General features: G+C 41.3%; 2 protein-coding genes across 2 annotated transcripts in view; both read left to right on the top strand.

Moving 5' to 3' along the window:
• LOC134850944 (centrosomal protein of 164 kDa-like) overlaps positions 1 to 16,318 on the top strand; it is a 556,693-nt gene that overhangs the window by 521,400 nt on the left and 18,975 nt on the right. Inside the window, exons 2-4 of the mRNA XM_063866773.1 lie at positions 12,468 to 12,586; positions 12,700 to 12,898; positions 14,460 to 14,625. Coding sequence (XP_063722843.1) covers positions 12,508 to 12,586; positions 12,700 to 12,898; positions 14,460 to 14,625 — 444 coding nt within the window. The 5' untranslated portion in view covers positions 12,468 to 12,507. The remainder of the gene's footprint in view (positions 1 to 12,467; positions 12,587 to 12,699; positions 12,899 to 14,459; positions 14,626 to 16,318) is intronic.
• Positions 10,035 to 16,318, top strand: part of LOC134851911 (uncharacterized) — a 46,664-nt gene continuing 40,380 nt past the window's right edge. Inside the window, exon 1 of the mRNA XM_063868186.1 lies at positions 10,035 to 10,044. The gene's annotated coding sequence lies outside the window, so the exon portion shown is untranslated. The remainder of the gene's footprint in view (positions 10,045 to 16,318) is intronic.

Genomic DNA, 16,318 nt, shown 5'->3' with positions numbered 1-16,318 from the left:
ATTTCCGCTTTTGGTGCGCCATAATTCATCTCTGTGTCACTCAAGACCTTGCTGCCGTATGCAATGGGACGGAGAACCGTTCTTCCATTCCATTCTTGCTCTTAATGCAATATTCCTGAGATGGCTACTACCGATGCGTCTGTATCAAGAACATACATGCCCTTTTCTGTAGGCATGCCTAGCACTGGCGCTTCGCACAGTTCCCGCTTTATGTTCTCGAAGGCAAGTTGTGCTTCATCGTTCCATTCGAACTTTTTCCCTTTGTTGCGCATTAGCTTCTGCATCGGATACAACTTGTCCTCATATCCTTTTAAGAACTCCCGGTAGTAATTGGCAAACCCTAGGAAGCTCAGGAGCTGTGTGTCCGTTCTGGGAGCCTTCCATGTCAACACTGCTTCTACTGCTTCCGGGTCCGGCCTCACACCATGCCTGTCCACCATTCTTCCCAGGTACTTGATTGAATCCCTAAGGATCTCACATTTCGATGGTTTGCACTTCAAGCCTGCTCTTTTCATGCATCGAAAGACCTCATCGAGCCTATCAATGTGGTCTTCCAGGGTCGGTGTCGCTATGACTACGTCATCCACGTAACACATCACGAGATTCCCGTACTTCTTGGTCACTCTCGTCAAAGCCTGAGCCATCAGTCTTTGAAAAGTGGCCGTTGCATTGCACAAGCCGAAGGGCGTCCTCTTCCACTGGTACAATCCCAATTCTCACGCGAATCCGGTTTTCTCTCTATCCTTCTTCCGCAGAGGGACCTGCCAGAAGGCAGAACCCAAGTCCAATGTGGTGAAGAACTTGGCATCACCAAGCTTAGAGAGGCTCTCGTCTATTCGCGGTATCGGGTACGCATCTTTTATCGTTACCGCGTTCAGGTAACGAAAGTCGCAACAAAACCAAAGCTGCCCCCTTTCTTTTTCGCCATTACTACCCCTCAAGCCCATGGCAATTTCGAGGGTTCTATCATGTCGTATTCAAGCAACATTTCTATTTCCGCTCGGCACGCTTCCAATTTGTATGGCGTCATTCGTCTAGCGCCTTCCCTATGGGGAACGGCGCCCTCTTCAAGTTCGATTTCGTGTTCGACGAAATTACAGCAACCGATATCCGCCTTATGTTTTGAAAATACATCTGCGTTCCGATTTAGGAGGTCCCGCAATTTTTCGAAATCTCCCTCACCTATTTTCCCTTTTAAATGTTCTATCTCTGGCAAAACCGGTTTGTCAGATTCTAGTTCATATGACGAGGGGCGTTCCGGAAAATTCGAGCAGCTTGATAAGCCGTCGTCCGTTTCGGATTTCATTGAAAACAATTTATGAATAGATTTTAATTCATTAATCCTTTTTAAAATTTTATCTTTATAGGCATGATAAGGACAGTCTTTCACACTATGTTTCTTCAAGTTTTGCATCTCCTCATAGTCCGTCCTCATCGGCAAAGCGTAACCAAGCTTCTTTCCACGCTGGATTGAAACCGTGGTGTCCAGTGTGTTCAATAAAACATTGACACACAGTCCGTTTCGGGTTACCGAGAAGCTCCGGCCTAAAATCACCGAACTCTGACTGTTTGGATTCGGTACTAAACAAACCTGTTTACTATCGCTTAACGAAATTAAATTTCTCATTCTAAAAATTGCCACCACAGCTTGTCCTGGCTGTAGTTTTACTTTTCTATCTAAAAAAATTGGTACCTTGTTTTTGTCTGTTATTATCCTATTAATTGGTTTCTTAACATACTTCCGGTCCGCGTTTCTAATCCGTATCAGACCGTTGTTCAAGTCAATCATCACGTCAAAATTCCTGACAAAATCTCTGCCCAAGATGAATTTGTCGGCGTCGTCCAAATTCTCTACCACCAGGAAGCTCATCCAAAGATCCCGTCCTCCCATGTGGAGGACCGTTATTGGTGTTCATCCGGCTACGTAAATAGCTCCTCGATTGGCGGCGACCAGTCGGAGATTCGTTGGAATTAGATCTTCCCTCGTGAAGCCCATTCTGTCCCAAGTTTTTATCGACATCACACTCACTACCGCTCCTGTGTCCAGAAGCCCTGTTACTCCGATTTTCGTCCCGTTGGTGTCGAGCAATTGTGCGGTCACATCTGCTTCATACCCAATGTGTACTGCATCTTGTTCCATCATGGCGTCATGGCCTATCCTGCGGACTTTGAGTTCCTCCTCACCCAAATAGATCTGCCCTATTTGGTCATCATCTGTTGTTACATAAGTCCTAGTGTAGATACTGATTCCATCCACGTTCAGCATCACTTGTTACGGCCCATAGACCTCCAGGTAGCGTCCATGAAGTTTCTTCATGCGTGGGCCACCCGTTGTTAGTAGTGCTCGCACAGCTCTTGACTCAGTGCGTGGCTCCACCTGCCTCAGATAATCTGCATATGTGTCCAAATGCATCAAAGTGAACTCGGATGGTTCACTCAGATTTCTGATTACCTGATCACTGATTTCCTGATCACTGATTTCTGATTACTGTATCTTGCTTCCTTGAGGCACCATGCCGAACCTTTGACCGGAGATCACATTAGGTTTCATGCTCAAACTGCTTGGTGCTTTAGTCTCCTCGACCTCCGTTGCTTCGAAGGTATTCAGTTGCTCCTGTAGTTTCTCATTCTCCAGTTCGAGTTTCACTTTTTGTTCGATCTCTTTCGTCGCCAGTTCCTGCTGCACTCTATTTAGAGCATCCCTCGCGGCTGCCTTATAATCAATTTTGAAGTCATTGGCCGCAGTTGCTGGTTCCGGTTCACGTGTCTCCTCTGTTACCGCTTGCATTTTCTTTGCCGCCAGCTCTTGAGGTTTATCTTTTCTGCGTGCCTCCGCTTCACTCAACAGGCGAGCCTTGCTGGCTTTCACTCCTGACAAAGCTTCTTCATGCCTTGGATGCTTGATGTCTGCCACTGCATCCCAGAATTGCGGACAATCTGATTTAAAATGACCTTCCAAGTTGCAAACGAAACACCTCGGGCCCAATTTTGCAATTACTCCTCTCATGAAATCCTCATGGTCCAATTCTGACGCATCTTCGTCCTCGAGGCTAAAGCCTATTGCTTTCATGCCTTGTTTGTAAGTTGGGCATGCTGACACATGATGGTCCGTTGAGCTGCAATTGGCACAAGAGCGTCTCTTGTTCATATCATCCCTTGGTTTGTACCAATTGTTCCCTTGGTTTGCTGGCCCATTGTTAAAATTGCCATAATTGTTCTTATAATAACCAGATCTCGAAGGAGGTTTCAATAAAAGATATTCTTTTGACTTGAGCCTCAACTCCTCTGGTGTTGGCGCATTGGTTGATAGTGGTGTGTAATGCGTTGCCAGCATTGTCCGAAGTTCATAAATCTTCACACCATCGATGAATTTTGAGGTTACTGCCAGGTTTATCCTTCGGTTTGACTCATACGGTTGGCTGCGTCTTCTCAGCGTTTCCAAGTCATCGAGAAACTTGTCTATCGTTTCATCTTCTCGTTGCCTCCGTTTCTCGAAGCGCATCATCGCTTGGTGCCCCTGCACCCCTGATCCAAAACGGTTTAACAAGATTTCGAAGATTTTCTCGGCTGTGTCACGCTGATATTGCTTCTTGGCCATGACACAGTTCAGGGCTGTCCCTTCCAAGTTACTGGTGAGTGCACTGCATTCCTGTCTTTCCGACAAGTCCTCTTCCTCGAAATGCAGTTTCATTACCTCTATCCAGGTATCAATACAGCCATCAGATTCGTCTTTATAGCATCTTGGTTTCTTAAAGACTCTTCTGGAATTCTCACTGCGTTCATTGGTTCTGGATAACCTTGTAAGGAATGTCTCCAAAGACCTGTTTAGGGGTTCAAAGGCTGTGGCCATTGCCGTAGCATCCCTTGAGTGTCCCGCCTGAGTGTCCTAGGCTCTGTATGCGGTGCATCTCTGCAATCCGAATCGCCGTGAGTGTTTCCCCCTTGGCCCACATGACTCCTCCCCGGGCTCGCATGTCCTCTGTTACCGGAATCACTTCTCCCAGTCGCATGTGTGCCTTGCGTTGGTCGTTCATTAGAGGTCTGTCTGTTCCCCTTTGAACTTGCTCTACTATTCGGGCCCCATGTTCTATTATCCCTTGTGGCATAGCCTGATGAACTGCCCCTGCCTCTAGTGGATCCATATGTCCTCCTCTTTTGATGGTCGTTGAAGTTCACCTTCGGCTCCCTGCTGGGACCTCCGGAGTTCGGTTCCCCTTCTTTTGGTCCACTCTTGCTGCTTAGTAGCCCGTCCAACCTATCCATGATAGCCTGAGTTCGCCTCTCTATCATCGCGTCTATCTTTGTGTCAAGAGTCCCAAGAGACTGCTCTTGCTGAATTCTTAAATTCTCCATGTCGTCTCTTAAGCGTAACTCTCTCTGTTCCGCTTCTCTTGTCATTCGCGACAAGTTCTTCGCTATATGCTCGTCCGTGCTTTCTTTCAAGCGTTTTTCGCTCCTACCAGCTTCTTGTCTATTGCAGTTTATTTCTTCGCGCAGACTTTCTCTTTCAATGTGAACTGCTCTTTCTAGTTCACTCATTCTTATGGACATCTGTTCATTTTGTTCTCCTAAACTGTCCACTATGTTATTCAAGGCTTCTTCTAGTGCTGCCCCATTATCCACGAGTGGCGTCACTAGTGGCGGTGTAACCCTGTCGGTCCCAGATAGCTTCGTGCTGGTCGAGATTCGGGCCTTGACTCTCTGCCTCGACGTCTTTTCATTATCCACCTCAGGATCCGCCAATGCGTTGCCTAGCCCTCTGTTTCTACTCTCCCCATGTTGCGGCTCTGAATTTGTCATAATCGCGAAGCCCCTCGACTGGCCCGGTGTGTTTACCTCTTTGCTTATCGTTCTCACCACACCAAATTTGTCCATGGTTCCAGTCTCTCTTTCCGCGTATGCCTCATTCTCCTGGGTCGAACTAATGAGGCTGCCTTGAGACCCAAAGTCCACTTGCTCTTCTTCGTCCTCTTCCTCCTGGGATTCTTCTTCATTTCCTGTGCCCCCTCCCATGGTGAATGGAAAGATGTTTCCTAAGGTGTTCCTCATTCTTTCTGAGAACGATGATGACGTTGTTTGTTTCTCAGTCCCGCCTGCCATCATAGTGTTGTCTGTTGGAGATCATCTAGTTGCCGCTATTTCAGTTGAGATGTCGGACAGTTCCGACATCTCCTCTCGATCCAATGTCCCGGTGGAAGTGGCAAAATCATGGCCTTGTTCTACCGGAGTAGATTCACTCGCCAGATTTCTGCCTCTCCCTTCCAGTCCATGTACTTCCTGGTTGTCATTCATGACCTGGTCTGTATTGACCTCCACTACCAACATTTCTTTTCTCTCTTCTGAGGTCTTCTGACTTCTCGTCTCAACCATTCTGCCTGAAACTGTCTCCCCTTTGTCGGTCCGGGCTCGTTTGATCCAATCCACAAAAGGATCGGTAATCGTTTTTCTTTGCTTTTTAGGTATGAATTTCCTAGAGCGATCACCTCGTTTAGGTATCCTTGACTTGTCTAGACTCATTCTCAATCTGTCACTTCTTAATGCCTATACACTCAATTCGATTGCTAGTGACCTTATGGTTTTACTAACAATAATAATGACACAACACAACAAATTTCACAAGATTCTATAAAATAGTGACCTCGAATCCCTGTATGTTATCAGAGTACAATTTGTGTATAATTTATTCACACTCACCAATTATCGATCGTAAGATTTGAGAACTAGCACAATATGATGTTATCAGTCAATTTAAAAGATAGTAAACTCACTACCCAATCAAGCACAAATTATATTGATTTAAAATCAAAAACAAAAAAAATGTATATTGACAGAATATGAATACCTCTATTTAAAAAAAAACGTATGTGGATTGTACTTTTAGTCGGTGGCGGTACAATAGTCGAACTTGTCTTTTAAAGAAAAAACTTTCCCTGCTTGGTGCTGCACCAAACAGACAAAACTTTGAAGGCAGTAATTTTCTCAAGTGGGCGTCTATTGCACCCACCGAGTACTGTGTTACCTATCTGCCTTCGGACTGCCCGAGCTAGACCTACTAAAATCCTCAGGGCAGTCACTTTTCAAAAAAACGTATTGGGTTTCAATCTACACCAATGAATTACGCTCTTTTTAGTTTAGACTTAGTGTAGCGAATATCCGAGTTCGGACCTGTTTTGTTTTGGTCTGGTTTTTATTGAAAGGCAAGTTACCAGTGCAGTCACTGATTCCTAGCATGTCTGCTAATAACCTAATACCTCTCACTGTAGTCTTTCTTCCGTCTACCTAAGTCCTTCAATAAAATAATACCCCTCCTGATTGGCACAAATAGGACCCTTCCGGACTAACAAAATTTAGACCCCTCCGGATTGGGACCCCTCTGAGTTAGTAAATATATGACCCCTCCGGATTGAGACCCCTCCTGTTTGGTGAAAACAAGACCCTTCCGGATTGAAACCCCTCCGAATTCGAAAAAAAATTTTGGACCCCTCCGGATTGGGAGCCTTCTGGTATTATAAAAGTAGCTTTTCGGAGATTTCCTTCTTTCAACCTATACCCCTCCGGATACGTTTTCCGATGCTATTTTGCTTTTTCTAATTAACTAGGAAGTATGTAATGCTTTCCTAGACACTTCCGGATTGATGTTAAGCCTCTTATTTGACAATTCACGCTAACGGTGAAGGGTCTTCTCGCTAGCCTAACTTCGGCTCGATTAAGGTTTTCTTGTGCCTTTAGCCTTCCCTTTTCGTCTAGAAGAGCCTAAAGTTACTTTATTCAACCGCTATTACTTTCACGCTTACGTTTTTGAAAAACTTTTGTCCCTATCAGTAAGCTCGGCTAACTTCTGATCTATCGGTACCAAGATCAAGTGGATCTGTCCAGTAGTTCCAAAGTTATTAACCAAAATGTCTTTTTTCTTAAGTCAAAAAATTGTCTCTCTTATAGGTTCCGATTAACTTTTTCCGCAATGCTGTTCTTTTCGACCTGAAAATTATTGATCCGAGCTCAGAAGGCCTATACTCTTCTAGTTCAATGCAAAAGAACCGATCTAAAACGCTTTAGTTGAAAAAATTTGCGAAAAACTATGCTACCTGTACCCCTCCGGATTGATGAATCCACCAAATCAAACACGTTAAGTTCGATTCCTCTGCAACCCGGAAGGCTTTCGGGTAGCGGGTTTTAACACTCGTAGATTCACTAGTGGACGTTGTCCGTACAACTATTTTTACTGTTCTAACTCAAAAGTTTCAAAAAATTTTCTGAATTTATAGTGTTCCGTCTTCTCAAAAATCACGAAAATTCGGTTCTTGGTTCCAAAATAGTTCCAACCACTTCCCAACTAAACTTAACCGGTTCTATCTACTATATTAGTGCAGTTACGATGTAACACACTAATTTAGCGTTTTTCCGTTTCAAAAATATCGATATCTCAAAAATCGCGTTTTGTGATGGATCAAAGAATCGCTATTTTGACCCTAAAAACCGGTCTACTTTCTATGTTTTTCACTGAAAAACGGTATAGGAGTATTAATATAGGCTATATAAATAATATATTAGTAATACTATACCCCTCCGGGTTTGTTTAATATCCGAATTAAGGTGCTTAACTCGGATAATCGCAGTTCGGTGAAGGGTCACTACAGTGCAGCACTGTCGAGCCCCCCACAGATTACTATCTTAATTTTTGTACAAAAAGGGATACAAAACTTGTTAACGATACCCAACAGTCGATTGTTGTTGTCTTTGTGCCCCTTCTTGTTGCTCCTTGTACTGCTTGCCGGATCAGTCTTCTCCCAAGACCCTTCCGAATTGAGCGCAAATCAGCTGACCCTTCCGGATTGAGCGCAATTTATCATTAACGTGCTTAAATGCTCAAATAACCCTACAGTACAAGCCTCACAAACGGGCCACAAAATTGATCATAACAATTCTGAATGATATAAATGCCTGTAACAACAATATATCTATCAACAACAAACGGGAGGGTCGAATCACATCTTGTCTGGGGGATGATTTCTAATGATTTTTTACTTTTTTTTTTTACTGTTTTTGGTTTTTTCGGTTATTTTTTTATGGTTTTTGTTTTTCTTGGGTACTATACTACTTTTTGTTTGGTTTTATATATATCTTTAAGTGTTTTTGGTCACAAACCTCTCAGGGAACGAGGGAATGGCCGATACCCCCACCCTTCCTGATTCGTGAATTTTCTGTCTTAACTAGGTTAAAAAGCTATTCACGGTAATCCGGAAGGCTTCCGCGTTCCGAACTACCCTTCCGCCCTGGCGGTTTTGGCCTATTAAGGGCGTTAATGTGAGCATCCGCTCGGCGCGGTGTGCTCGTCAACGGTTCTTCCGGTCATGATGTTAAAAAAGAATAACACCCAGGAGCGCCATTAAAACATCTATGTAACATTCGCCCGGTAGATACATATCGACGGAAAATAAAACTAAGTCCTAAGACGACTGGCTAACGTCTAAACAGAGCTTTACATGTTTTTAACCGTCTCTACCAAGCCAATACTTTCGGTGGTCTTTCTAACATCGGGTCGACAAAAACGTTACTGCTTTCGGCTTCGGTCAAAACACTCAAATTAACTTAATTACATGCAGAAATAGTGAGCTCATGGCTGGGTCTCAGTATCCCCAGACCACGAGGTCACTCCTAAAATCAGAGCTACTACTACTAATTGAATTATTATTGTTTTTGTTCAGTAGATAAAAATCATCATCTCCATCGAAGATGGATCAACCCTTTTCCCCAACTCCTAGCTTCTCATCTTAGTAGAATGAATTCAGATGTTAATTAAATTCAAATCAGGACATAATAAGGAAGCTAAAAGTCTTTATAAATTAATAAAAGTTCCAGTCCCGAGACCCCTCCGGATTCCTGAATCCGGGGAAATAAGGCTCTTTTTCTCCTTCCGGAAGGCTGGTTTTCCATCCTTCACCGTTGTTCGCAACGGATTTGCAACTATTGTAGCGACACAATAGTTGAAACTCGGAGCGGTCTCTGCTACTTCTACAATTTGTAGTTGTTTCTCAGTCACAATCTCCGTGGTTAACGCTATCGCAACTAATGTTGTTGGGTTTTTTCTTCGACTTTCTGCCAAAAACGCCGTTTCTGACGTTTCTCAGAAATATGACGTCATACTTCGAATTTTTAAAATTTCAAAACACCAGAATATCTTGAACTTCACTGTTTGACTAATCGTCCCAATAACGTCGTTAATCGCTTAAAACCGTCAATTCGGAAGGTTCGCTGCTAAATTTCCGAATCTGCTGAATCTGAATTTTGATCCATTCTGGTCGAATGTCACATGAGCCAACGATTTATTACATTAATTTTCCACTCTTCAAACAGAAAACTAAGCTGCAGAATAATGACCGCCGCAGTCGCGCCAACGTGTAGCGAGCTTGCCAACAGAGGGAAGGACTATACGAAAATTATAGCCAGTTATCGCCGCAAAGCGGCGACGCTCGCGTAGCGCGCCCACCGGCGACCTTAAACCGAGAGCTTAAAATAGTCGGCTTAGTAGTCATTGGCCAATTGGATTTTTTGGTACTAACGCGATTGATTTTTTATTTTGGTACAAATGGGACTGATTTATCATTTTGGTACTTGTGAATAACCACCGTTTTTTTTGTTTGTTCTATCGCAAGTGATGCGAAGCTCCGCTTCGCCACAGTTGAATTTTGTTTTTAAGTACCCTATTAAGTCTGAGATAAAAAGTTCTATCGAAAGAATAGTTTGCGAGAATTTTCCTGCAGACTTGGTTACTCCTTAATTTTTGTATGAGAAATGTTATGATTTTGGGAAAATTCCAAATTTCCTCTCACTTGTTTTAGTAGAGAAACAACTAACGTTTTGGGTAAAATCCAATTTTTTGAAATTATGCATTTCGTCCCGCAGCAGTATAACAAATTCAAAAAATATCTACCACGTACCTCCAGCTTTAGCTGGGACCCTGGTGTCCTTCATCGAGACACGAAAATTTAGGTTCACATAGTTTTCAACAATTTTTATTTTGTTCGACCTATGTTCTTATTAAATTGCTTTGTGTTTTTAATCATCGCTCCGCTTCGCCGCTGTGAGAAAAATTATTTTGCAATGTATCTGTTTTTAGCTATTATTATTTGGATCAGAAAAACTTGAATTAATCAAATATAAAAACAAAAATAAAGCGTTAACGCTATCGTCTAAAAATTATAAATAGAATATCTCATCAAGTTTGTCATAGACTCTAATCGTGCCCAAAACGAGGGCGGCATTGGCTGATTGTATAGCCATTGAAAGCCGCTGTCTAAGGAACCCTGAGGCTCGGTCGTCGTTTGTAAGGGATTTAATGAGCCTTCCGATCTTTTTGATAAAGGAGGACGTGTTCTTACTGCACTGTCCTTGTGTTGTGAAAGCAACAGCTTGGAAAATATGTCCTCGCCTTGTGAGTTCTTCATACTTCGCGTTCTTTAAGGTTTCTGCAGACTCAGCTGTCCCAGAGGGATCTCCCCTAGAGGGTGCAAGGGCATCAACAATAGTTGCATCCCAGACAAGCGTTTGTCCTCTCTCCAACGGAACTAAAGTAGCACCGTCTGGTCTCTTGCCGTCAGACCGACACATTCCAAGGGGTTCCAGGACGGAAGGGTAACCCGCTAGGGCCAATGTTCGTTTGATAATGTTGTTGACCATTGTGTGTCTGGCGTGCCGGCCAGCACTTTTCCGGCATGAGAGACCATGAAGGCCTGAATTGTCTACAGTCGAGCCACAAACACAACGGTGTGTGGCACAGACTGGACTGCCTAAACGAGTGGCGACGGCAATTCTCAATTGACTGTCTGTTAACTTCAGCCCTAGAGCTTGCGATGGAAGCGCGTTAATCCATGCTGCTGCTTCCTTGCCTTGAAAGGCCATTAGTCTCTTTCGGTTGTTGTTGTCTACCAAAGTGAGAGTGGTAGCTAGCATGTGTTTAAAGGCGGGACCTGTCCAATTGATTTGAACGTGTGGATGGACGGGCCCATCGACACAGTTACTCTGTTGTTGCCACTTCTCAAAAGCCTGTCCGATCGTGACTGGAACATTCACCAATCCGTCTGGTAGGATAGAGGCAATAATAGTCCGGCAACTCTCCGCTGAAGCTAAATACGCAGATGGTGCAGTGATAAATGCCGAACTAATACCCAAGCCTCCCAGAGTGGATGGCCAATGTAACTGAGAGGCAGACATATGATCTAGAGTGATGTTGAAGATTTCTTCCACTGATTTCTGGAGGGTGTTGTCGTAATTTTGAAGGAGCTGCTCGTATAGAAAACAAGGGGCTGTACGAAGGAAATATAGGAGTTTGGGTAGCGCAAACGAGTTCTTTATCATAAAAAGGGCATGGTGGGCTTCCAATTCTCCGAGTCTAGAACGCATTCTCTCCAGGGACTCTGTTTTCTGTCGTATACAGTCCTCTATAGCTAATTGTCCAATCGGGGCTCCAAGGATAACGAGGTCTTCGATGTTCGTAACTTCGGTAAAGGGACTGATAGTCCGGAAACGGTCAAGGATTTCTTGTTGACGAGTTATGGATGGCTGTCCAAGAAAGGTTATTTCGCATTTTTTCGAGTGTATCTCTAAACCAAGCTTCTTCGATTCCTCGATGATCCTGCTAAAATTCCACAGGACACGCTGTCAATTGCCTGCGATGTTTCCGTCATCCAGGAACCAGATGTTGAGTTCGGTATCCACATTTCCCACCATATCATTGATCGTATCAGAGAAAACTGGTGGTCCTTCCGGGTCTCCTTGTTGTGCACCTTCATCGGAACTGATGGTGAAGTTGCCGTAGAATAATTTGGATGGTTGCCCATACGCAGACTCGGTGTACTTAAAAATAGAGGGTCTCTCTAAGGCCACTTTGTTGAGGATTTATTATTATTATATTCGTAACCAATCTGCAGTTTGAACTAATTTCTTTTTAACATACCTTTTACTGTTTTGATGCTGCGGCTAGTTTTTTTTATACCAAGTAAATTGTTCTTTGTGCTTGTATAACAAATTCAAAAAATATCAACCACGTACCTCCAGCTTTAGCTGGGACCCTGGTGTCCTTCATCGAGACACGAAAATTTAGGTTCACATAGTTTTCAACAATTTTTATTTTGTTCGACTTATGTTTTTTTTAAATTGCTTTGTTTTTAATCATCGCTCCGCTTCGCCGCTGTGTGAAAAATTATTTTGCAATGTATCTGTATTTAGCTATTTTTATTATATTCGTAACCAATCTGAAGTTTGAACTAATTTCTTTTTAACTTATACCTTTCACTATTTGATGCTGCGGCTAATTTTTTTAATACCAAGTAAATTGTTCTTTATTCTTCAAAAGCGTGGCAATCATTCGCAAAATTGTGACATGTGTCAGTGATTAGACAAACAAATTCATCTCTGAGGGTGACAAAAATAATATCTTATGGTTGAATAATCTTGTAGATTTTCCTTTAGAGGCAAAATGAAAGGATTTTAGTCAGGTGGGCATCTCAAATGGATGGGACAAAATGTGAAAATGGTCAAACCATACTCGAAGAGGTGATCGATGAAAATTATGATCCTACTGAAGAAGGTACATGAAGAAATTAATTTGTTCATTTGAAAATTACGAATTGAAGATTGTGAAAGTTTCTGATCCTGTTAGACTGGCTAATATGATATTTTTGAACTTCGATCTGTTTTTAGAAATTCTCGAGTATGCGCTGGACATCTTGGAGATTGACCCGGACGCAGAGCCGGAGTTGTTGTGGATAGCAAAGGAAGGATTGAAAGCAACGCTTCCTCCCGAGTGGAAACCTTGCCAGGATCTCAATGGAGACTTATACTATTTTAACTTCACATCTGGCGAAAGCAGCTGGGATCATCCATGTGACGAATTCTACAGGTTAGCTAGTCATGGTACTGAAATTCTTACAGCTTATTGCGATTTAACTTATCTTGTATACTTTTAACTTTTTTTCATAAAAGAACGAACCTTCGTGATGTATTGCCCCAACGCCATATTTTTCAACATCCAAAAGTTGCTTATTGAGTGTTGCATGTAATCAATATATGTGTTGCTGTTCGAGGAAAATAAGTCGGTAGGGGAGTCAAACTATGGCACTGGCCCTGAAAACATTTGGGATTAAATCCGTGTAGGTTTCAGAAGTATTCGCTTTATATTTCGCTTGCGTATACGAATCTATTATCTATCTATTATATATTTAAATGCGGGCTTCACTATCTCGCCATGTTTAAGCTTTTTCAACGTATTATTTTTGCATGATTAAGCTATATTGTATATTGCAATGGTTGAGAATTTTTTTTCGATTTTCCAATTTGATTTTAGTGGTGTCTATTATATATTTAAATGCGGGCTTCACTATCTCGCCATGTTTAAGCTTTTTCAACGTATTATTTTTGCATGTTTAATCTATTTCGTATATTGCAATGGTTAAGAATTTTTTTTTCGATTCTCCAATTTGATTTTAGTGGTTATTTTACCGAGTTTAATTTAAGCAGCCCAATATCGAATTAGGGGTTGCGAATTTGGCCTCCAATTTTGAATGCCCGAATCATTTTAGTTAATGAGATAGGACGATTTTTGAGATTTTTTCAAAAATTTTCAGAAATTTCAAATAACAAAATAATTTACAAAACTTGAAATTCCCAACCTTGTATTTGGGTGCTGTCAGAATACTCTAAGGAGTTAACAATCTTGCCTTCAAATATGACTGTTCAAATTCTTGTAGTTTTCGAGATATGACGTTTTTTGGTGATTTTTTAAAAATTTTCAGACCGCTATAGTTCGGTGTTGTGAGGGTACTCTAAAGAGTTACAAATCTTGCCACATGCGACTGCTTAACCCGACTTCCCAAATGCTTTGAGTTTCCGAGATGTGACGTTTTTTGATTTTTTCAAAATTTCTCAAAGAACTTATCTCCAAAGAAATTCAAAAAATTTGAAACTACTAACTTGATGAAGATACAACCTTACTGTCAGCGTACACGCAGGCGTCTCAAATCTTGCCTCTTAATATGAGTGCTCAACTATTTTCGAGTTTCCGAGAGAAGACGTTTTTTTTTCAATTTTTTTTTCGGGAAACTTAGGTTTAAAAAAATTCACAAAATTTTGAATTCCTAACCCTATAGTAGGGTGCTCTCAGGGACTCTCAGTGGTTGCAAGTCTGGCCTCCAAATTTCTCCAGGGGCCCATTAAGTTTTCGAGATGTCGCTTTTAAAATGGGAATTAAAAAGTTTGAAATTACCAACAATGTAATTGGGTGCAGTCAGAGTACCCTAAAAGTTTGCAGATGTTGTTTCCAATATATGCGGTTTTTCATGAGTTTTCGAAAAATTTCGAAGCACCGGAGGTGCGTTAAACGCTAGTCTCAATTTAATATCTATGTTAATATTAGCATTCACGTAGTTGACTTGTAGTTAAAGCTCAAAAATTTTGTGTTATAGAAACGAAGTCATCAAGGAAAGGGAAAAGATGACATCTAAAAAGAACAAAAAAGGAGGAAAAAAGAAGAGCAAGGCTGCGAAAGCAAGTGCCGACGATGATATTCTGGCAGCCAGACCAACTGTCAAATCGCCCGCTTTCTCAAGAGCTGCTGATAATATCATTCAGGTTTTAAAACATTACACATTATAACACAATATTTCATAAACCTATAGCGGTGCGCTGCCATGGTAGTCTCAGTTGTTGCAAATTTCTTCTCTGAATGTGTCTGCTGAAATCATTTAGTTTCCGAGACAATCTTTACTTCTCAAACCTATTATTTCATTTTTCTGGTTAGACGTTTTCATGATTTTACGTAAGTTTTCAAAAGTGTTTAACTTAAGAATTATATACTGTTCCAAATCTGACATTGTCAGCAGTTGCAGATAAGGCCGCCATCCTAATGTTATTGCTATCCAATAATGTAGCTAAATTTAGCCACTGATGGCAAGAAATGATATACACACGGGCGAAATGAACAGTAACAGCAAAATTAAACAAGGGTCTCATTCATGATGTCATTGATTTTGCAATTGAAATAATTAAAAATAGAAGTGCAGCTCTATGCTGTTGACCATTTTGATCGTTTGATTCTGTTTTCAAAATAGGACATCTGAAACCCTCTTTTGTGAAGCTTGGACCATTTAAGTTTAGAAAGAACTTTTAAATAGTAATGAACGTAGTGAAGACTCTTATATAGGTCTTGCTGATTTTTTGTTTTTTTTTTCCAGGAAAAATTCTAAAAATATTGATGCACTTAGATATAATACATTTTTTGAGTTCAATTGAAGTTCGTCTGCTGAAATTGACGTAATTAGCACTCTCCAAATGCGAACGTGGAATTGGCGCAAAAAAACGAACGATTTTTAGTTTCGAAAGACGAATTTATTTAAGATTTGCCAGCGGAATAAAAATTTTACCTAGCGAACGCATAGATGGCCTCCATTACGCAACGAGCGATGTGTATTAGTACGACTATTTTTTAAAACTTAAATCACAAATAAAAGTGTTCATTAGTTGGCGCTTCTGCTATAATCATGTCATGTAGCATTAGAAATTTCATAGCATCTGTTCTCTGCTTTATTTTCTGATCGTTGAGCGCCTGTGGCTGAGAGGGAAAGTCTTGAGGCTCCCAATATAGAGGTTGCAGGTTCAAATCCGACGCGTAGAAAAAGATTTACTCCTTCGATTTATATTGTTGCGTTTTCTGATTTGTTTGTTTTTTAGAACTGCTTGCTTGTCGTTTTTTACCAGCCAATTATTTTTCCAGCTAATCAGAATTGAGTATCCAAGTTGGGCATTGAAATTAATTTCACCGGTTTCAGGTAGCAAATTCGTTTTCAGGATCTGTCGGTGGTGGGTATATCGACTAAATCACATAGTAGATTTCTTGGAAAATGTTGGAATGAAAAGAAAAATTTTTCAAACAATGTAGAAGTTTTTGGATGAGAATGTCGCCGAACAAAACATATACTGAGGGGTTCTTTTCTCTGACTGCAACATGTGTAGGAACAGTTGGACAAAATTGTAGAAGGGACCTGAATCCCATGCGCACTAGCTGAAAAACCGCAACTTTTACAAAAAATAACGATAGAAAATAGCAGTTTCATAAAATTTCAAATATTGTGTAAAAAATGATTTAAAAAAATGGAAAATTTTTTTTTATCTGCACAAAATATAGAGCAAAACTTTGCTGTTCTGCTATAAGTCCTTTAAGCAAGCGTTATTAAATTAGAATAAACGCTTTTTTTCGGGTTAACAGCTTAATTACCAGAATCTTGGTTTATTGTCAATTCAATTTTTTTTAATAGTCTACGGCACA

Source organism: Symsagittifera roscoffensis, chromosome 7, assembly GCF_963678635.1.
Source record: "Symsagittifera roscoffensis chromosome 7, txSymRosc1.1, whole genome shotgun sequence".
NCBI classification, from domain to species: Eukaryota; Metazoa; Xenacoelomorpha; order Acoela; family Convolutidae; genus Symsagittifera; species Symsagittifera roscoffensis.
Note: the sequence above shows the minus strand (reverse complement) of the source record. Positions and strands in the feature narration are given on the sequence as shown.